Source organism: Nyctereutes procyonoides, unplaced genomic scaffold (assembly GCF_905146905.1).
Source record: "Nyctereutes procyonoides isolate TBG_1078 unplaced genomic scaffold, NYPRO_anot_genome, whole genome shotgun sequence".
Taxonomy (NCBI): Eukaryota; Metazoa; Chordata; class Mammalia; order Carnivora; family Canidae; genus Nyctereutes; species Nyctereutes procyonoides.
The window spans coordinates 19,501,580-19,525,170 of NW_026575135.1; the positions used below are offsets into that span (position 1 = coordinate 19,501,580).

Below are 23,591 nucleotides of genomic sequence, written 5' to 3' on the forward strand. Positions count from 1 at the left end.
TCCTCCTGTATTCTCTTCAGCATTGTGGAGGCTGGGGTGCTGTTTCCCCTCATCCTTGGCTAGTTCGAGGCCCGGCGTTAGGTAAGTAAATGTTCAGCGAGGCCCAGACACCATGGCCCTGAGTCTGCCTGTTAGAGCCAGACGGAGTCCTCCCCCCACACTCTCTGCTGAGACCCCCACTTAATTCAAACTGTAAAGACTCCAACAATCAACATGTAAATGCTTTATGGTGCTGCTGCTGCTGCTGGTGGTGGTGATGATAAATCTCTTAGGCGTGTCATCATAGGGAAACAGAATAAATTCTAGCTACCCTCCTTGGGTCAGCGTGGTTTTTCATGAAGGCCGTCAGGCTCTGGGAGTCTGGAGAGCTGTTCCTGGCTTCATGCCAGGCCAGCCTGCCACAGAGGGGCAGCAGGATTGGTCTGTGTACCTCCCAGATTCCCTTCCCCACCCCCCACCCCCAATCTCCGGCTCCTTCCCTCGTAGGGTGGTGGGCACATGGGACCTTGGTTATCCTCAGTCCACCCAGCTGTGCTGCTGACTCTCTCACAGCCTCGGTGTCCCCCTTTTTCAAATGCACAGGTGGGACAAAGGGAGTTCTAAGGCTGCATGAAATCCAGAGATTCCATGATGTTTATCTGCTGCACAGAAATCACTCCTCATGGCACAAGTGCCTTGTTTAAAGACCTCTTGTGCCCACTCTCAGCTGGGCACACCCAGCCCTCACGGTCAAGGCCTCCTCCCCCTGCCACTCCTCCAGGATGCCTCAGACCACACAATCCTCCAGATGTTCTGTAATCTAAATGCCCCTTGGGCTTCCCTGACCTTCCAGGTTTTCTGTAAAATCTGGACTGAGCTCCAAGTCTAGGGTTTGTATGGCTCAAGATCCCCCACTATGAGGCTACCTCTGCTTGCTTTTTCATTTGATTAGTTATCATATGACAGAGATATAGAGATAAAAGCCACAGACGTGGACCCTAGGCTCATCACGTTTATAATCTTGGGGGTGGGGAGAATAGAAGAGCCTGGAAATAAACCATTACACAATGAATTAACTGATTAGAATGAATGCTTTCTTTCCACAAATGCTTATCGGATGCCTACTACGTGCCAGTGTTTATTAGGTGCAGATGTAATGATGAACCAGACAGATGGGGTCCTTGTACTCGTGGAGCTTCTATTGTAAGGAAGCAGCCCACAAGACTCACTGTAGGTTTATTTAATTTTAACTCATTCATTCAACACCTCTCTACTGAGCCCTACTGTACACCAGGCCCTGTGCTGGGTGCCGGGGGTACTGTGTGAGCAAAACCAGCCTGAGGCCCTGCCCTCACGGCCGGTAGGAGAGAGGAATGGTAAATAAAGAGAAAATGATAAAGTGGAAATTGCTCTGAAGGATACACAGGCTCCTGAGATGGAGAAGAACCCAGGGGGGAGCTGAAGGGACTGTATGTCCTAAACAGAGTGGACAGGAAAGACTCCCCTGAAAGAGGAGACAGTACAGTTGAGACCAAGAGGATAATAATAGCTGGTACTTACATAGCATTCACTATGGGCCAGGTGCCCAGCTAAGCGCTTTATATGTATCTTAACTCAATCCTCATAACAACCTCACAAGGCTGGTAATATTATCTTCCTCATCCCATTTCACAGAGGGGGAAACAGAGGCATAGCAGATTCAAAACTCTGCTCAAGCTCACACAGCTAGTAAGTGGTAGTGCCAGGATAGCAGGCGGTGTTTCTAACCATGAAGCCTCTTATAGGGCAGGAAGAGGCAGCCATGAAGACAGCATGAGCCAGAGAGCAGGAGCAGCGGTCCAGGCAGAGGGTCCAGGCAAAGGTCCTGAGGCAGAAAAGAGCTTGGAATGTGTGAGGAATGGAAGGAGGCCTGTGGGGCAGCAGCAGGGTGAGCGAGGGGGAACACAACACAAGACTACAGCAGAATGGTTGGGAGTGCAAGGGGAAGTCCTGGAAGGGCTGGAGGGGCAGGGCGTGCCTCTCTGTTCTAGATGACTTGTGTTGGGCTGAGAGAGAGAGTCGCAGAAGGACAGATGGAGGAGGGGATGCAGCTGCCAGAGAAAGGAACACTGGGCGGGGGGGGGGGGGGAGAGCAGGGACAGTTAGGGTAGAGACAGGTGATCTTGCTCCCACTTTGTACAGGACGGGCCGTGTGCAGGCCTTATGTCCCAATGTCTTGATTAATCATGTCCTCTTTGATTTTCAAAAGCATCTCGGTTTGCATGACAAATAATCAGGACACCCTGGTTAAAGGGGATTTAGGGGAATGTTTTACTGATCTGGGTAGGTATCACTCTTTCCTTGGTTTACCCCAAACTTCACTAAATCTACATCATGCATTGATGCTTTTGGTGTTGGGTTTGTGAATTTAGGCTGGGCGGGCATGAGGGTTAGGAGGCCCAGACCCATATGGCACAGCACAGGGCCTGGCATACAGGTGGCACTCAAGGATGCATGGGGAGTGATGTATTTATAAGAGTAACATTATTCAGTACCTCGCTTTTCCCCTGTGTAGGGGACCAGATCTTCTCGGTCTTTAAACTCCTTTGCTTGCTTTTCCAAGTGATCCAAGAGCTCCTCCCTTTTAAAGGGGCCCGTGGGCGCCTTGGTGGTCTGATCCTTCTGCCTCAGGCCTGCAGGCAGCAGTGCATTCTACAGTGGAGGTTGTGGGGCCGGGTGACACAGAGGGAGAGAGAGAGAGAGAGAACGAGAGAAAGAGAAAGAGAGTGGTCAGCTGCTGAAGACTTGCATTTCTCCCAAAATTCATCTTTGACCAATGGGACCTCAGAGCCCATCAAATCAATCCAGGCCATTCATTTACATGTGAGGAATCTGACACCTGGGAGGTGCAGAGACTTGCCCAAGATCACCCAGCAGATGAGAGGCATAGTGAGGCTAGGACTCAGGTCTCTTAATTATCTAGAGTCTCTAAACCGTCAATATTTCTGAAGGCAAGGGGGTGAAGAAGCAGCCGACACAGGGCTTAGCATACAGGGGCATTCCAAGGGCATCTGTGAGTGTGAGTATAATTAAGTTGGCATTTGGATGCAGATAATTACAGCTATTGTGCATACAGTGGTTGGGGTGAGAAGACACCCAAGGGCCTTGAGTTAGTGCCCTGCATGCGGAATCAGGGAAGAAGCGACAGCCCCGATAACCAAGCAGGGAAAGGCTCAGCAGAGCTATGGGGTGGGTGAGGCATGGTTTTGGGCTGCAGCCCTGGACGGCCCTCCCAGCTGCTTTCCACCCTCCTGACAGGCCATGCTCGTGCCACTCTGGCTGCTAAATATTTTGAACGTTGCCCTTGGCGATGGGTGTCTCAAGAAAGATAGCATCAGCCAATCGTGTTCCTTCTTCAAACACGGTTAGGCTTCTAGGTGAGGGCTTGCTATTAAAGCGGACTAGAATTAGGGTAGATTTGAGTCACGTAGTCTTCCCTTACCTCAGCCCCCAGTGCCTTAGAGATTCAAAGAAGTTTATGGTTGCAAGGATGCTTAGAGAGTGTCTATTGCACACACCTTCCCTTCAAGAGGAAACTGAGGCCCAGAGCAAGGAAAGATTTGCCCAAGGAGTTGCGGGGACAGATCTAGAACAAAAACCAGGGTTCTTCTTCAGATGCCGGGGAGGAGGGCAGTCTTCACTTCCAATTATTGCTCTCTCCCCACCCCCTTTCACTCGGGGACCTAGTGGAGGTTGACTACAAGGTAGAGGTGAGCAGAATCTCACCCCACTTCTTGCTGCACCCCCAAACCAGCTAACCTAGAGAGCCATCCCACCTCCAATCTCTGTACTATCAAAATGCATAATTGCAGCCATCCCCACATAGTCCAGATCCTTTGGAAAGCCCCCTCTGAGAGGGGACGATATCAGGTATATATAGAGAGCTGTGGGCCTGGCATACTGAGGGCTAAAGCTTGGGAGGACAATGCTGCTGCTTAAGGGCAGTATGATCTTTCACAAGATGTTTTCTCACTGTTTACCACTGAGGCACTGCTCAGTTCGGAGTGTTGGGTGCAAGTGGATGCGGGCCATGAGTCAGCAAAGTATGGGAGTTGGAGCATGTCACAAGACGATGGGCCAGGACGTAGAAAAGAAAGCCATGACTGATTTTGGGGTGAGCATCAGGAATGTAAGTGATGCCACAGACACCCAAGTTTCTCTTATGCAGTAGTCCTTGGCTACTGCCCACCATGACACACAGGTGGATGAGGCCCACAGGTGAGGTACATTTCTGTGGGCATGTCCTGGGTGAGATGGGATCTGCTGTGGCTGGCTGTGTGTCCACCCCATCTCTCCCATGGTGGGGCAATCATGGCGACTCAAGTAAGAGAGAAAAAACCTCCATCTGTGATTATCTACTCTGATCAAACCAAATTCTCTGTGACATGCCTGCACCTCACAGTTGACCCCCATCAGGCTTACGCCCTGGCCTGATGTAGTGCTGACTCCAGCTAGATAATGTTGGGTAGGTTGCCTAGTATCACTGGGCCTCAGTTTCTACAGCTATAAGTTGTGAATAATGATGGCTACTGTCTCGAGCTCATTGAGAAGGTTAAATTAGACAAGGGGTAGTGGAAGGGGAGGTGGGTGGGGGATTGGGGTGACTAGGTGATGGGCACTGAGGGGGCGCACTTGGCAGGATGAGCACTGGGTGTTATGCTATGTTGGCAAATTGAACTCCAATAAAAAAATTTTTTTTAAAAAAGAGAGAACGTTAAATTAGATAATGCAGGAAGAGTGCTTAGCCCACTGCCGAGCACTCACAAATTACCACTTATAATCAGATAAAATACATTTTAGCAGGAGATTGGTTACCCAACTGTGTATGTTGAAATGAAGATGTATTATCCAAATATGTCTCCAAATTAAAAAAAATGAAGATGTACAAATATAAAATGAAGTAAGCATTGAAAGCAAGTGTTTTCCCAATGATTCCCACAAAGAAAGACCTGATAGATTTTTGTCACTCTAAAGGGTTTTGATGGCAGTGAGGTATTGGGGCACGTGTTGGTCCCTAAAGGATTGGTGATGGGAAAAACCCACAAGGCTACAACTGAGGAGGAGAGAATTTGCAAACTCATATCTCTTTCAGAATATATCTGATAGGGGATCCCTGGGTGGTGCAGCGGTTTAGCGCCTGCCTTTGGCCCAGGGCGCGATCCTGGAGACCCCGGATCGAATCCCACGTCGGGCTCCCGGTGCATGGAGCCTGCTTCTCCCTCTGCCTGTGTCTCTGCCTCTCTCTCTCTCCCTCTGACTATCATAAATAAATAAAAAATAAAAAAAAAGAATATATCTGATAGAGGCCACTGATTTAGTTAAAGTAGGGTTTCTTAACCTTGGCACAATTCACATTTGGGACTGGATGATTCCTCATCATGGGGCCTGTCCTATGCTTTGTCAACTGTTTACTGGCATTTGTGTCCTCTACCTAATGGATGCTACTAGCACGTGGCCTCCACGTTGGGACAACCAAAAATGTTTCCAAATGTTGCCATATATCCCCTGGGGGGCAAAATGGTCCCTCATTGAGAACTACTGTTAAATTGAAGCCCATATTACAACAGGGGAATAAAGATGTTTTTAATGTACTTTAAAAATATTACTTACATAGCATGTTAAAATATGGTTTATTTAAATCTTTACTGAAAGCAGTTGATTTTTTAAGAAACAAAAACATCAAAGGCCCTTTCTAACAATTCTTAGATTATTAGATTTTTAAAGTAAATATTGAGAAACCAGCCTCTTTAGAAAGGTTTTTCCCATTAAATGATATATTTAATAAAACATAATGATATTTAATTAAAACCAAAGGCAGTTGCGTATTTCTTAAACTCATGGTTATTTATCATTATAACTTGTTTTCGAAAATGGCATGTGACCTCACATGATATACAAAAATGGATCAAAGATCTGAATGTAAGCACTAAGACTATAAAACTTTTAGAAGAAAACAGGCATAAATCTCTGTGACCCTAGCTTAGGCAATGGTTTCTTGGATATGCTACTAAAACAATAAGCAACAAAAGAAAAAAAACAGATAAATTGACTTCATCAACATTAAAAATGTTTATGCTTCAAAGGAGACTAGCAAGAATGTAAAAAGACAACCCACAATTTGAAAGAAAATTTTTGCAGATCATCTATCTGATAAGGGTCTAGAATCCAGAATACGTAAAGAGCTCTCAGGACTGAAAATATAAGACGACTAACCCAGTTTAAAAATGGGCAAATGATCTGAAGAGATGTTTCTCCAAGGAAGACAAAAATGGCCAATACACATATGAAAAGATACTCACTGCTGTTAGCCATCAAGGAAATGCAAATCAGACCCAGAATGAAACACTACTTCATACCCACCAGGCAGATTATAATAAAGAAGACAGAAAAGCACAAGTGCTGGTGAGAATAGTAGCACTGTAGCATTATTCAGAATAGCCAAAAAGTTGAAACAACTCAAATTTCAATGAGTGGATAAACAGAATGTGGTACATACGTACCACAGGGCACTACTTGGTGATAAGAATAAACGTAGTCCTGACAAATGCCTACAACATAGGTGAAACCTTAAAAACATCATGCTAAGTGGAAGAAGCTAGTCACGAAGGACTACAGTATCGGAATCCATTTATACCAAGTGTTGAACCTATAGAGACAGAGAGCTGGGTTGCCTAGAGCTGAGGAGGCTGGAGAGAAATAGGCCTTTCTCTCTTAGACGATGAAAATGTTCTAAACGTGATTGTGGTGATGGTTGTACAACTCTGTGCATATACTAAAAAAAACACCACAATTGCACACTTTAAGTGGGTGAATTTTACGGTTTGTGAATTATATCTCAAAGCTGTTATTTAAAAATGGCATATGTTGGGGCACCTAGGTGGCTCATTCGGTGAAGCATCTGATTCTGGATCTCAGGTCAGGTCTTGATCTGAGGGTCGTGAGTTCAAGGCCCACACTGAGCTCCATGCTCGGTGTGGAGGCTACTTTAAGGGGGAAAAAAAGGGCATATGCTATCCAGGGGAAAATTATAAAAATGCCTAATGCAATAGCTAAACGGTCAGGGACCTCCAAGGACAGAAGGCTCTTTGTGTGCCAGTGGCCAGTAGTGATGTTAGGACTGGCCAGGCCAGAGGGGGCTAAATTTAAAATGGTGTCCTATTTGATGACATGATAAGTCTCACTATGTAAATTAGTCACAGAAAAGTTAAATGGGTGAGAAATATAGCCTTGGATCTCTCATGACTCTTAGTACCTAAAACTGAGTCTCAGACTCAGGCTATCAAATCGGTGAGGAAAAAAGTTCCCACAACCATTTTATTGGTGCATCTTCACTCCAAAGATAGGTTGGTGAGGGGGGAGATTTGCTTTGGGAGACAACTTTGGTACATACGACTTAGAGCATGTCCTCATGTCCTTATACTTGGAAATGTGCTCATGTGACGAGGGCAGCTCTGTGATCTTAGGCCAAAATTTATATCTGTTAGATGCTTGGGAGTGGTGAGGACTGTGGCACAGTGGAGCTTTCAGTGCCTCTACACCACTGAGCTCTGGAAGTATCACCATGTAAGAATATGGGTGGTGGTCTTAGATCTGTTTATCTTTATGTGAAAGCTCTTGATTTTTAAATATTGACACAAAATCCAAATACTTTAAAAACAATGTTCAGGTCACATGAAACGCATCTGCAGGTCAGACTGAGTCTGTGGGTTGCCATTTTGCCACATCTGATCTAAAGTTCCTATCAGACTAGAATCCAATGTAGAGAAAGTCAAGATACTCATTCATTTATTCGACAAATATTGACTTGAGGGTCTTGCCCATATCAGGCTCTGGGCTAGAGTAAGAGAGGTATATACTTAAGTTTTTAATTCAGTGGTTTTAAAAATTATAAAAACACATGAAATTTTTAATATGTTTTCAGAAATAATCATGGGGGAAAAATTAGGCAACCTCTTCCTGTGGTTCCCTACTCACGGGTTTTTAAATGGTGACTTCCTTTCAAATGCTGTAAAATTAAAACTCAGATGTGCAGCTTGACAGGTTAACATCTTAATCTGACTTTCACACCCGCAGTTTGGAGGCCAGTTATCCAGAGGACAATGGAAGCTTTGACAGATCCTTAACTGTGCTATTAGGAGCTCTAACACCCTGGCAACAGGTGCCAATAAGGCCAAATATCAACTATCTGCACAATTATCATTGCTATGGTCAGGGCTACCTCAGAAGCCACCCCAGCTAGGACCACTGTGGGCTAGTTCAGACGTGCACACATACACAACATGCAGGCAACACAGGCACAGAACACGCAAGCAACACACACACAAACACACTTATACTATGTATTAAAAAGCTCATGGATTTCTGGCAGCTCAGGGCTGCAAAGCTGAAGAGAGCCTCTGGACCAATTCTTTCATTTCCAGTCGAGGAAACTGAGGCACAGAAAAAGCCAGAAAGCTTGAGTTATAATACAGATGACACTGTATATGATTAGCATGCCCAAGTATCAGTATGACCATTTTTAGGCTGGTGGCTAATCAATATACAAAATATACCCTAATCTGATTCTTCACAGCAACAAAATAAACTAGCAATTGTATCACTTTTCTCAAAGAAATCAAGTATGTCTAAGGACAAGAGCATATTACAGGTGCCCCCCCATGCTCCGAGCTCGAGGAGTCCTAGATTCCTGTTCTGTGACAGAACCACACACAACTCCATGTGTATAATCTCTCTCTTTAAGATTTTATTTATTTATTCATGAGAGACACAGAGAGAGAGGCAGAGACACAGGCAGAGGGAGAAGCAGGCTCCCTGCAGGGAGCCCGATGTGGGACTTGATCCCAGGACCTCGGGATCATGACCTGAGCCAAAGGCAAACGCTCAACCACTGAGACACCCAGGCTTCCCTAGTACAACCTCTTTACCACATACTGGGAGCAGTCAGCCGAGGGTCAGGGAGGGGAAGGGCCTAGCTTGAGGTCATACTTTGGACTGAGAGCCCAGGACTCTTGACTTTCAAGCCACAGAAAATGTTCCATCCCACCTGACAGCCTTCCTCTAGGAACAGATCCTGGAAACCAGATGTGGTGCCATATGAGAACCTGGTTTCCTCTCCAAGTGTTAGAAAGCCAGCACTCACCTTCTTATCAAACTAGTCTCAGTTTACAGATAGAGAAACTGAGGCCCAGAGGCATGGAGTTACTCTCCTGGGGTAGGAGTGAAACCCAGAAGGCTGAACTGCCCAAAATGCCCACTGACTTCTCTCCCTCTCCCATTTTAAATGACTAAGCATGTCCTAGAAGACCCCCCGCCTCCCTCCTTTCCACCACTTCAGCGAAGCCAAATATTCTATAGGCCAGTGAGTCACCTAATTACCTTTTACAAGGTATTTAGCAAAAAATAAAAAATAAAAAAATAAAAAAATTTCTCTCCAGAAAGATCCAAGCCTTGGGCTCGTCAGCTGCCCTGACCTTGCTAATAGGACCAGTGAAACCCTATAGTTGTTATTTCCCCTAATCAACTTTTTTAGGGTGTTAGTGCTGACATCCAAAGGCGCTTTTGTGGCACACGTCCAGTAATTGTGGTGGGGCCTATTGGTCACAACAGCACGCTTAATCTCGTTCCAGTGTTCATGGCACAATCTGGGCCAAGCCTTCCTTTCCCCATGCTCCAATTCTCCTTTTCTGCCTCACATAGAAGAAAAACATTCAGCATTCCCTGCTGCACCGGGCCCTGGGCATCCTGAGAAAACGGATGCATGATCCTGCTCCACTGGGGCTCACACTACAGGGTAGACACAGGTCCAGGTGTGAGCGATTGTACCGAGCTTCTTGGAGGAGGCAGTTCCTGAGCTCAATGGGTCCCAGTGGACCAGGCAGGAAAAAACCAGGGCAGGTGAACAGAGGGGACAAAAAGCACATCACAGACAATGTGGCAGAATGAGGGGGCATGGCCTGCTAGGGAAAGGAGTCTGGGTGAGGCTAAGCTGCAGGGAGGCATCTGAAATGCCTCCGTCGTGTGCCCACCATCCTTGTTCCAGCTGTCATGCCTCCAGCTGGGAGCGTCAGCGCAGCCTCCAGGCCAGCCTCCCTGCTTCGCATCTCTCCCTCTCTACTCCCTTCCCCTCCCTCCCATCAGCCAGCCGGCCCTCCCCAACATCAGCATCCAACTGTGTCTCCCCCTGTAAACTCACAAATGCCCGGTCCCTCCACTAACCTACAGAATCACAACCAAATTCATCAGCCAGGTATAGAGAATTTTTTGTGATTTGACCCCAGCCTCCTCCAGCCTCCTGATCTTCTTCCTGTCTCCCAGGATTCCAGGTCCCAGCCTCCCCAGGCTGCTCCACATTCCACGGCCGCACCCTGCTCTCACCCTGCCATGCCTATGCTCCGGCTGTGCCCTCTGCCTGGCATTCCCTCCCGCCTCCTCCCCTGCATTTGTCTTTTAAAGCCCTTCCCTTGGGCACACTGTTTGGCCTTTGCAGTGTTCCCCACATTGATCTGGTAATTCTCTGTCCAAACTCCCCTGGGCATCCTGCCAGTGCTTATATAATGCTCATCCAATTCTGTCTTGGAGCACGTCTATGCTGTATCTCTCCCTGAGGAGACCGAGTGCCCCTCCAGGGCCAGCTGGGATGTATCTTCATCTCCTCTGCCTCCCCGGCACCGAGCACTAGGCACCAAGAAAACGCATTCCGAATAGTCCCGATCCACACAACACTGCTGCTCCAGCTGGGGAAGGTCGGTTGGTTTTACTTGGACATTCTTCAGGTCAGCAGGTCAGCATCACACCTGCTGCCCCAAACTAGCTGTCGGGCCACCCAACTGCTGCCCCTGGCAGGTCTGAGGGAGGGGACACATGAAAGGTGCCAGGGTGGGAGCGTCCAGGATGGGGCCAGACTTCACTGATGGGACTTTGGGGAAATGCCAAGCTGGCCTTCTGTGATGTTTTCTTTAAGGGCCTGGATTTGGCTAATTTCCTGCCAACTCTTCTCACTCGGTCTTGGAGCTTTTGGCAGAGTAGGACACCAGGCCGTCAAACTGGCAAACTCACAGTGACAGCCTCCAAACAGCCCCAATATCATGTCTCCCCTTCTTTGGTACTAAAAGCACTCTACTCTTAGGGCTGAGCACAAGGCCACTCAGATTAAAGACGACTTTTCCCAGGCTCCCTTGCAGGTAGGTGAGCCACGCAACTAAGCCCTGGTCAATAACAAGTGGCCAGTGGCAATTTCTAGTAATCTTCCTTAAAAGGTGCTTATGTAATGGCTTTTCTCCTTTTCTTTTTCTCCTCTTTTGCTCTATTCTGATGCCTCCTGTGAGGCTATGACGGCCACCACTCTGGCCCATGAGGATGAGGATGACACCCCAGGCCTGGCCAGAGATGAGCTGGATGGGATCTGGGATTCTGGGAAGTTTGGGGATCTGAGCTCCATACCAGCCCTAACCTGCCCACTTCTGGACTTATACTTGAGGGATAAAGAAACCGCTGCTCAAGTCCTGTTATTCCAGTCTCTTATACTTGCAGCCAAACTGCATCCTAACGGAGAATCTAAGTTCTCATCCCAGGGCTGTGAAGCCACAAACAGTGCACTCTGCCTTTGGATTCTCCTCTGAAATGAAGTTCAAAAGACTTTTTAGCTTCAAACCTCAGAATACAGGTGTAAACTCCATATAGATGCAGCTTATTGCCAGTTTATCATCATAGGGCATAATTATTCATTTCCACTTGACTGAATGGATACTGCTTTATGGGGACACTCAGGATATCGGCACCTGACTGCACAAGTTGTGTACTGCACAACTCCAAGGATATCATTTGCTCTCTGGTTTATGAGAACAATGTCTCTTGCAATGCACAACTTACACAGCTATACCTGGCTGCCCTGTCTCTGGTGGTACAGTGTGGCTCCAAATTCAAGAGGCCTGGATTCTAGTGAGCAGATCATATATTCAGGTTCAACAAACATTTCTTAAGCTGTTACTATGTGCCACACATTGGTTAGGCACTTTTCATATATCTAACTGTATTTATATATATATATGTGTGTGTGTGTGTGTGTGTGTGTGTAAATAAAAATAAAAGCCTGTCATTTGAAACAGAGCCAGAGTTGTAAACCAGGAGGCCTATAGTTCAATCAAATGCCAAAACTTGCATTGGTTTGGTCTGTGGCATTTAAATGTAGTATCGACACTTTAAAATGGGGAACTTACACACAAAACTTCAGATTTCCAAGGGCACCTGGGTGGCTTAGTCTGCTAAGCATCTGACTCCTGATTTGAGCTCAGGTCAGGTTCGGGTTGTGAGATGGAGCCCTCCATCAGGCTCTGTGCTGGCTCTGGATGGAGCCTGTTCCAGATTCTCTCTCTCCTTCTCCCTCTTTCTCTCCCCTCCTCTAAAAGTAATTCAGATTTCCAGTATCTCTTGAAAAATTAAATGATCTGGCAATATTGGACCTTCCTTTCCACACTGGTGATAATTGGTGAGGCTGAACAGCAAGTACCATTTAGTCAAATACAAACTCTCCTGTTTGCCTCAGTGCCCACCACTGCCTACTGTCGCTGACACACAGGTCTAGAATCAGTTACCATTCATCATTGAAGGTGTTGTTACTTTCCTTCCTGGAAGGCTGAGTTTCGAGTGAAAACTTTCTTATGTCCACATCTCTTCTAAGAGTTGAAAAGTGAAAGATGAATCAGGATGGCCGTGTGCCTCATGAAACTGGCACATCTTCTTTCCTTCACTTACATTACTTACCTGATGTGGGTGCTTGGGTTTGCTGCCTCTCAAGGAGAAAGTGTTCAGTAGAGTGTCTGGGAGATGGGGAAGAGACTGGGGGGTGGGAAGGCAGCATTTAAACTTGAGCTACAGGGGTGCCTGGGTGGAACAGTCGGTTGGGCATCTGACTCTTGGTTTTGGCTCAGGTCATGATCTCAGGGTCCTGGGATGGAGCCCCACATCGGGCTCCCTTGCTCAGCAGGGAGTCTGCTTTAGATTCTCTTCTCCCTCTGCCCGTCGCTCCCCCCCGCCCAATGCTTTCTCTCTCTCTCTCTGTCTCTAAAATAAAATCTTTTTAAAAAAACACCTTTATCTTCAGTGTTTTTTTTTAATTTTTAAGGGTGATCTGAACAAAATAAGGTAAAATTTTTACTTCTGTTAAATCTAGGTGATGGAAACATAAGTGTCGTCTGTACTCTCTTCTGTGTTTCAAATATTTTCTATGAAAAATGTCAAAATCATGAAGGAAATTGCTCAGAGTCCTCAGTGCGGGGCAGGTGTAGTGCTGTGGGTTGCAGGGGAGGAGCAGGGAGGTTGGGCTTTGAAAAATGAGAGGCTTTGAACTGAGGGCCAAAGGGCTCCAGGACCAAGAGGTCCCCCAGCAAAGAGGCAGGGAGGAGAGGGGCAGAGGAGAAAGGAAGGCTTCCCAGGGAGGCTGAAGACGGGTAGAGGGAGGTGGTCATGGGGCCAGAAGACAGAGGTTAGGGTGGGGACACACTGACACCTGGCCTCGCTCACCCTCACCCTGCCAGGCCCATCCTTGGCTCTGTGCATGACCGGCAGTGTTTCTAAGGATGTGTGCCTATTTTTAGAGCAGAGATTTATTTCTTTCCATTTCAACTGTTTACTTCTGTCCTGGGCTCGCGATTCTGCTGGTTTGTGTTACAAGGGAGAACCACAGCCCTGTGGACCAAACGTGGATGATTCCTGCATGGCCAAGGGGGTCTTTTGGTTTACAGGATACCATTTGGGGAGTAGGGAGGATTTTATGATTTTGTGGAGTCTGATGGGAAGCAAAGTTGAATGACAGGAAGTTGCTGGTTCTCTTCCTGGGTCTGCGGCTGATTTGCTGTGTGACCTTGAATAGAGCTTTGCCCTCTCTGTGCTTCAAGAATTTTTGCTGTTGTTTTTATATTTTCATCATCACAGTGTCTATACTACTACTTACGTCATAAAATTGGTATGTGAAATGCACAAAGCACTGAGTGAATGACATGTGTCCAAGAAGGACCCCATAAACGAGAGTTTGTTTACCTGCCTCATGTACATATATGCAGGAGATGGGGGAGGGAGGGCTTGATGGTTTCTAAGTGTTCTTCCAGCACTGCGAGTCTACAGGTCTAGGTCTTCTCCTCCATCATTTTGTCCTGCAGTTCATGGTCCCTTGTTCTCAGAACTGTTGACGCATCAAGGACTAGGAGAAACAGGTCTGTCTGAGCTTAGCCTCTCACCTACCAGCTGTGTGATTCTGGTCCTCCATTTCTTTTTTTTTTTTTTCAGGACGGTATGGACGGACCCCACTCTTTAAGAACGAATCTCATAGGATCCTCGTAGACATGGGATGCCCATACAACACTTAGCACAGTGCCTGGCCTGTAAGAAGCCCTCCACAGAGAATAGAGCTATTATTATTGTTATTTCAGGCCCTGCAGAGGGACTGTTGTTTTCCACTGTTGTTTCTGTGGCTGTAACATGTCATAGACTCCCAATGGGTGACTTCAAAACCAATTTACAGGACCCGATTTCTTTATAAGGTAGGGATTATCTCTACCATCTTCCCTCCTGCTAATATTTTAATCCTTTTATTGAGACATTTAAGGAAAATTCTTCCCTTTCCCCAAAGCTTCAATATCAAGCTATATTTACAGGTAAATTTTCGATCTTTTTTTTTATTTAAGATTTTATTTATTTATTCATGAGAGACACACTCAGAGAGAGGCAGAGACAAAGGCAGGGGGAGACGCAGGCCCTTTGTCAGACTCAATGCAGGATTTGATCCCAGGACCCTGGGATCACGACCTGAGCTGAAGGCAGACTCACAACCACTGAGCCACCCAGGCATCCCATGAATTCTTGATCTTGATGGTATTTTTCTTTCTGTTTTCAAAGATCAGTATGGATGGTGAAACTAACATAACAGCTTCCAAGGAAATTGTATTGGACCAGAACAACCCGCTGGTCATTCCCCACTCTGGGCCTTGGCTTGCCTCATCCCACATGTGCTCACAGGATGTGGTGGGTAACAGCATGGGCTCGTGGGGCAGGACTGGAGGCTGGAATCCCAGCACCATCTGTGTTACATACTGGGCGGGTTACTTCATCTCTCTGAGCCTCAGCTTCCCCATATTTAAAATGGGACCCATGACCGAGCCTCTCAGAAGATTAAATGAGATCAACTATGCAAAGCTTTCCCCATGGCACAACTGGTAAACGTTAGCTACCTATTGATCCCAAAAGAACCTGTACACTGTTCCCCACACAGGTCACGGTGTGACCCGTCATTCTTCAGTGTTTCTGTATATCGCCCATTTTCCCCGCTGCCTGGTGCAAAGGCAATCTGAATCAAGGAGTTGGCTTGGCTTCAGAGCAGCATCCACTTAACTCCAGAGAGACGAGAAAGGGCAGATCCTCTTGGGGGGATCAGTCAACAGTGGATACTTTTAGCACATGGAGCATTCCTCTCCCGCGGGAGTCCAAGTGCAACAATCTCATGATAAACTCGAGTTTTTCCAGGCCGCAGAGTAAGAGATAGAAAGTTTCGGGGACTTTTTTTTTTTCTTCCTTTTTTTTAATGTGCATAAGCTTGGAATCCTCTGCTGCAAACAAAGCTGCCTTCCAACTCCGAGTACTCTATTCTGTCACGTGACACTGGGGCTTAACATTGCATCACTGAAAACCTAACCCCTCGAAGCGTCAGCTGAATTCAGGTAATAAGGCTGTCAGGAATTGCTCATCAAATCATAGCTGCTTAGAGCTGGAGGGGGGGGGGCTGTCAGAAGGCATCTAGGCAGAATGCACCCCTCTCCCTATGCTGACCTCAGAACACGGGCCAAGGGCAGGTGAAACTGAGCTGGAATGTTTGTGTTCTCGGAAAGTAGGAAGGCCCCAAGATTTTTTCAAAACTCACACACTGACTTGCAAATCAGGTAACAGAAGACATCGCCATGAAGGGGCCAATTGTGTGGCTGGGACAAAAAAAAAAAAAAAAAAGAAAAAACCCCCGCTAGCCTCTGTTATCTCCTATCCTCTCGCTGGCTTCTCTTTCCTTGTCCTCGAACTTAGACAGAAAGGGGTCTTTGAAAATGTCCTTTTTGAAACCACAGTGGTATGAGAATCACAGGTCTCCGATTGCTCAACCCTCCTCCGAATCTAAAAGCACATTTATTCTCCTCCCGCAGGAGTGGAAGCTGAGAGAGCACTCAGAGCCTGTTTGGAATCTGAGTCTCCACACCCTGGTCCCGTGACCTGGGCAAGTTAGCTCTCTGGCCCCAGGTTCTCCATCCCTCTAGTGGGCACCCACCTTCCTGTTGATCTTCTGGGAGGAGGGCTGGGGTGCTGGCTATTCAAGAGGAACAGAGGCCCTGGGAATTTGCTGCTGAGGCCAGAGACCTTGGTATTTGGGGTGGAGGCATTGGAGGAGTCCTTTGCCAGGTCAGAGCTGAAACAGAGCTCTGGCTGGGGCTCCAGCAGGCTTTGCAGGGGCTCTTGGGGCCTGCACTTCTCTGCCCTGGGAACAGAGCGATTCTGCAATATGGTGGAAAGGTTGTGGAGAGGTGGCAGGGCCCTTCTTTATCTTCAGAAAGGAACTATCCTGGGCAGCCCGTGTGGCTCAGCGGTTTAGCACTGTCTTCAGCCCAGGGTGTGATGCTGGAGACCTGGGATCGAGTCCCACATCGGGTTCCCTGCATGGAGCCTGCTTCTCCCTCTGCCTGTGTCTCTGCCTCTCTCTCTTCTCTGTTTTTCATGAATGAATAAATAAAATCTTAAAGAAAAGAAAGGAACTATCCCACCACCAGCCAGGCCTTCCACCTCCCACCCGCCTCGCTGGTACCTCGTCTGGTCCATCTGTCATCAGAGCTCCGGAAACCAGCAAGCCCACCGAGTCACCAGCCCTCAAAGATTCCTCAGGCCTATGGAGAAAACTCTAAACTCTCAGGTTGGCCCTGCAACTCATGCTTCCCCCCTCCACCACTGTCCAGCCTAAACCTCCTTCCGAGGTCATCTAACCCCCCACAGAAACTGCACTGAGATTCTAATTACTGTCCCCAGTTACCTTTTGTACGCAAGCCTTTGCTCCTGGCCTCCACTTGGCCTGGAATTCTTTTTTGATTCCTGACTCAGAAAAATCCCAGGGCCCAGTTCCCAAATCACCTGCTCTGTGAAACTTCCCACTGGTAAGAGTCAATCCTCTCCCTGAGCACCCTGTCTGCGCCTGTCGTGGACACTCTTTATCATGCCTGCACTCCAGTGGCCTGAGGGCTGAGTCCCTGCCAGGCTCTCCTGGCGGTGGCCTGCACAGGGCCTGGCACCCCGCAGGTAACTAAGCCCTGTTTACTGAGCTGACAAAAGTAGCTACATCCCCCTTTTGTTCTCACTTTTTAAAGCTGTTCGTTTGTGTCATTCTATGTGACAGTGGTCTAGGATCAAATTAGAGCAGAATAATGTCATACCAAAAAAGCCGGAAGCTTGGTTATTCCTTGCCTAGAGCACTTGTTTTTCCTGAAGCCCTGGCTTCCCAGGACCAGTGGTGCAGGGGAGGGAGGAGATCCAAGGCTTTCATACCAACATCGCCTTCCAAGCCACTTAAACAGCCTTGTCAGAGGATCCATATCCTCATGTCTGGGCAGGGAAAATCATGAATAGCAAGAAGGATTTGTCATTCTATGAGGCCTAGGACCCCAGGATCCCTACACTAGGAATCTGGGTTCTCTAGAAAAAAGATATTTATTTGAATCTGGAGATAAGGCCAGGTTATAAGCTCATGGCAGCTGAGCCCTGAAGGGACCAACCAACACCATCATTTCATGGATGGGGACACTGAGGCATAGGGAAAGAGCAACTGGCCCAAGGTCACATGGAGAGTAAGAGACAAGACCAGGGTTGGCCCTGGGACAGCTAACCTATAGTCCTGCATTTCTCCTGCTGACCCACACTCCTTCTACACTAGCTGTGATTACTCAAGGGTCATTGAAATGGTATAATGGTGTTCTTTTCTTTGTGGATCACTGTAAACCACAGTTGAGCAATGACAGCTTAAAAAAAAAAAGGTGTGAAATGTTCCATTTTTAATTAAAAATATATAAAGTGGAAAGTTCATTTTGTACTTTGTCTGGGCTGAGCATTGACCCAGGGACCTGGGTATAGATGGAGGATGAAGGCTCCCATCTAACAGGCCACCTGGGAATCCCTTTCTCAGCCCCGCTCACTGTTCCACAGTGGCTGGCCAAGCCACAGACTTGACCTCCTGCCACTTAATACTGTGATCCTGATTGCAGAGGCGAATTCTGAACATTAAATATACTTCTTAAATGTGCCAACTATGAAATGCAATGATAAAGACACATCCCACAAGTGAAAGGGACCCTTCCAGTACTTTCTCAGTTAATTCCTTCCATGACACGTGGTTCCCATTACCCCGGAGCAGCTAGCTGGATAGAAGGATAGAAGGATAGAAGGATAGAAGGATAGAAGAGCTAGCTGCAATTGACTTTTGCAGACTTATTTACAGTACCAGCTAGAGAGCAATCCTTTTTAGGGCTGGGGCAAGACTCTCCAGAAGGCTGTCTTTGCTCTGAATCTGTGTCTAGTGTATGGTGCTGTTTCTCCCCAAGCCAGCACTCATGGGGCCAGGAATCAAGGGTAGAAATGGGAGAAGTACTCCTCACTGTTACCTCTAGTGACCTATTGGCACAATTTTTATTTCCTGTTCCTGTGACCATATGCTCTTCTGGCCTAGAGGTCTTAGTCCCAGAGGGAAGAATGCCTCTGCTAGGAGACGCAACACTAATTCCATCAGACTGGAAGTTGAGACTGCTGCCCAGCCACTCTGGGCCCCTTACACCACAAATCGATAGGCAGAGGAGTTTCTGTACTGGGCGGGGTGACTGATGTTGAACTCCTGTCCCCCAGTGGAGGTACAGGACCATCTGCCTACAATCCAGGGATTGCGTAGGGGCTTCCTAGGAATACCACGTCCTGTGATTAGAGTCAATGGAAAATGATCATAACCCAATCCAAGCAGGGCTACTACTGGCCCAGACCCTTCAGGAATGAAGGGTTGAGTCATCCAACCAGGCAAAGAATTGTGACCAACGAGGTGCTTGCTAACAGCAAAGCGAATACAGAACAGGGAGTGAAGAAGAGAGTTATAAATACCAGCTGCAACCATGTGACCAGTTAGGGAAACAAGGACTATAATTGTCATGAGTGTTTCCTCCTTATTTTGTTTTGAACGGGTGTGTGTGAAGCAAGTATCTTTGTTTTTTTCTCTCTCTTACTCTCTTATCATGTAACTTAAGAGGTATTATTTTACATTGTAATATTGAAGTATTGTGAATTTTATACCATAGTACTTGAATTATGGCACATCATGATGGGATCACTCAAGGACTTTACCTCCTCTTCTGGGAGGTTGTACACAGAATAGTTTTGTCATGTTAGGCAGAATAATGACCTTGTTACTGTCTTTATAAGGAGAAAAGTATGGGTGCAAAGTTGACAAGGAGTAGACTTGTGATGGTTGAGTTTATGTGTCAGCTTGACAGGGCAATGGGGTACCCAGACATTTGATTAAACATCTTTCTGGGTACGCTTGTGAGGATGTTTCTAGATGAGATTAACATCTGAATCAGTAAACTGAGTAAAGCAGATTGCCTTGCCTAATGTGGGTGGGCCCCATCCAACCAGCTGAAGTTCTGAATAGAACAAAAAAAAAAAAAAACTGCACTCTGCTGACCCTCCAACGAGCTGAGTAATTGTTTTTTCTCCTGCCTGCAGACTCAAACTCAAACATTGGCTCTTTCTGGGTCTTGAGCTTTCTGGCCTTCAGACTGAAACTACACCACCCCCTCCACTGGCTCTCCAGGCCTTTGGACCTAGGCTAGAACCACACCGCTAGTCCTCCTGGATTTCCACCTTGTTGACTACAGATATGGGGACTTGTCAGCCTCCATAGTCATGTGAGCTAATTCCTTAAAACAAATCTCTTCCCTATGTGAATATACGCATCCTATTGATTCTGCTGGTTTAGAAAACCCTGACAAACACAACACACACACACACACACACACACACACACACACACTTTCAAGGGCAGTGTTATTCCAGTGTCATTGCCATAGAAGGAAATGGGAAGTGGTAGCTACAGGAAGTCTGCACCTGTCTCTCCTCCAGGTAGTACTGGTTACTGTCCCTGCACCTGTGATGACATATTACCCTTTAGTGCCTACTCACGTCAGGGTCCAGCTCATCCAGCTCATTTTCCAGGGTCCTGAGCTCTTCCTCCGTGAGGGCTCCAAGGATTTCATCTTCATCCAGGTCACGGTATTTCTCTAGTTCTCGTCTGTACGACATTGTCAGAGAATCTGTGCTTGTCTTCTGAGTTTCTGTGATCTATGACCTACCAAAAAGAGAAAAATCTTAGAAAGACCCTTCTCAGATTTTCTGTTTCAGAACAAATCAATGCTTGTCATTCACATGGTGGCCAAGCATATTCTATGAATTGTCAGGATTATAACTACTATAGTAGAATACTGTACTAAGTTGGAATAATTCTCCAATAAAACCATGCAAAGTAAAAAATCCTTCTGGCATGTGATTGAATAAATTGTAATTGATTGTATTGGCACGACCATTAACTCCAAATAAAACAGGGGACTACAAATGGATTATAAACACTTGAAAACTATTTTATTCTTCAGGTAGTTCAAATACTTTTCTGTATAACCCTCCACCCTTCACTCCGTGCCCTGATGGGAAACAAGATTGCTGGAAGCTCTGCCAAAGCTGAGTTTATAAGAAGAAGAGTATCAACTGAACACCTGCTCCCTGCCGGTCCTTCACCGACAACATCTTGATCAATCCTCACAAAAAAGCAGCCAGCAATAATGGCTAACTTTTCCTACCATATCCAAACCCTGTGCTAAGCACTTCATGAGGATTTTCTAATTTAACCTCTGAGGTAGGTATTTGTCATTTTACAGTTGAGGACATGGAGCTTTGAGAGCTTGAGTGACTCACGCGAATCGCATTACCTCCTGGTAGGGTGTGCTACCCACCAAGGCGTGCCTGAACCACTGTATGCAATCCGATCTGCCCTAAGCCCTCTGTCCTCCTCTTGGCTAAAACTATCTGATGATATGACAAGCCCAGCTCGCACATCACCTCCTCTGTGAAGCGTCAGGGTCCCCTCACTCAGCAAAGCTCATCATGGCCCCGGTGCTGGGTCCGCACCTCTCTGCTCAGTTCACATGCATTGCCCGTGGCCTCCCCACGGGCCGGGTGTCAGTTTGCTGCTTCCCCCTCTCCCCAGGGCCCAGACTGTGGCCACACACGCAACACGATGTTTTTTGTTTTTTTTTTTGTTTCTGAAATGAACCTAATTCCAGTCCTACCTGCCTTTGCTTATCCCATCAGACAGCCTTGAGGAGACTCTGGGCTCTTCTCCTCTTGGAAAATGTCAGCTTGCTGCAGAAGCTGCTGGCATCTCTGTTTGAGCCTCTTCCCACCTCAGCCCTCCTTTCTGAAGCTGGCAGGCTAAAAAGTGAGGCAGCAGCTCAGGACTTCCTTAGATGCTGCGGAATGGAATACACTACTGTGTACAGAATTGGTGTTAGGGGTCAAATTGTGGCCCCTCCAATTCATATGTGGAAGTTCCAACCGCCTGGGGACTTCCGAAGCCAGTACCACCCTGCAAGTAAGAACGTGATGTTCCTGGGAAACAGAGTCATGGCAGATATCAGCTCAGTTTACATGAGGGCATGCTAGAGAAGGGTGAGCTCCCAATCCAACAGGACTGGGGTCCTTATAAAAAGTGGAAATTTGGACAGATACACACACACACACACACACACAGTAACATGTGTGATGATGAGGACAGAGATCAGTGTGGTGCTTCCAACAAACCAAAGAACACCAAAGACTGCCAGCAAACCACCAGAAGCTGTGGGAGAGGCCTGCAACAGATCCTCATGGCCCTTGGAAGGAACCTACCCTGCTGACACCTCGATCTTGGACTTTTAGCCTCCAGAGCTTTGAGACAAAAAGCTTCTGTTTGTTTAGGCCACTCTGTTTATAGTATTTTTCTTATGGCAGCCCCAGCAAATGAATATAATCAGTATCTCTTCATCACAGCAGTTTGTGTTTTTAGACCCCGACACAAGCGCGCACACACACACACACACACACACACACACAGAGCATGGCTCATCTGGGACATGACTGATGGTATTTTCCAGCATAGGGAGAAATGAAAGCTAGGAAAAGACAACCAAATAATCAAAAAGCTGGAATAGTTGTTAACTAAAAACAGTGCACTTAAACATAATCAGAAAAACAAAGTTCACTCAGCTGACAGAAAAAGCCTCCATTTCAGAAAGTAGAGATATGTGTTATTAATGTAAGTTTGTGCATGTGTAGGCCTATCTGTAAGAGAAATATGACAGCTGGCCTGGTAAGAAAAGACTTGCTTTCCAAACACAGAAAACCTCAGTGCCATCCTTTTCTCTAAGAATGGCTTGGCTTGGCCTGACGTCTTCCTTTGCCCAGACCCCAAGAATGCAATGTTCAGACCATAAATGGGTCCCCCTTGATTCATTTCTACTTACTTCCAAAGAAAGCACAGCAGCTGACAATGCTCTGGTATAGATGAAAAAAAGAAAAAAAAAGAAAAAGAAAAAACAAACCTCAGTGACTGCTCTCAGAGAATAACCTAATTTGGCTTTTCTTGAGTGGAGCCAGAGCATCTACAGCCAAGAGGGACCCTAGTGAAAGGTTCAGAGGCTTCCAGAAGTAACTCACAGGGACACCTCTGAACTAGCTGCTAAACACACTTTGGGCACTCAGTTTTGAGGTTATACAAATTTCCACAGGACTTGAGACCGCAGGGCTTCTTAGAACTTTTGATAGGCTTCCACACATTGGGTGCCTCCAGGAGAAACAGGCTACAAGCAGAATTTTCCTGGTCTTTGACCATGAAACCATGTCTCTGAGAAAATGTTCCTGGAATTGGAATCCCATGAAATCAAGTTTGGGTAACATCCTTAGCCTCATTTCTGGGTCATATGAGGGAGCCACTCAGACTCACACAAGAAGAGACTTGGGGACAGGACCCGCTGGTTCAGGTTTGGGACTCAGGGAGCTTCCCATGCTTGTTATCTTTGCCAGCTGACTCATTTCCTAGGTGATTTGCACCAAAATCCTTAGAAAAAGTGATGGACAGAGCCTGCAGAAGGGATGAGCCAAGACAAGAGAACAGAGAGTAGGAAAAGTAGCTGTGAAGGAGCAAGAGAGAAGTAGGTGGCGACTAGGGGGCTCATTGAAGGAGAGATGGGCTGGGTGGCAGGCCACCTCCGGAGACGCCTCCCAGCGGCGTACAATCATGAACTTTCCCAAAGGAGTCTCTCTGTTAGTGTGCACAGGGAAGTTAATGTTATCCAAGGTACCACTGAATTCACAAGTCCTATTTCAGAGGACTTAAAGGTGCTTTCTAATGTCAAGTGTCCTGTGAATATTATGGAGCGATAAGACCTTACATTAGATAAGCTGAGAGGAGCGGAGAGCACGTAAGGTCAGCT

General features: G+C 46.8%; 1 protein-coding gene across 2 annotated transcripts in view; it reads right to left on the bottom strand.

Moving 5' to 3' along the window:
• TMOD1 (tropomodulin 1) overlaps window positions 1–23,591 on the bottom strand; it is an 81,628-nt gene that overhangs the window by 40,170 nt on the left and 17,867 nt on the right. For both annotated transcript variants that reach the window (XM_055302199.1, XM_055302200.1), the window contains exons 2-3: window positions 20,251–20,416; window positions 2,514–2,670 (exon numbers count right to left, since the gene is read on the bottom strand). In XM_055302199.1, coding sequence (XP_055158174.1) covers window positions 2,514–2,670; window positions 20,251–20,370 — 277 coding nt within the window. In that variant the 5' untranslated portion in view covers window positions 20,371–20,416. The remainder of the gene's footprint in view (window positions 1–2,513; window positions 2,671–20,250; window positions 20,417–23,591) is intronic.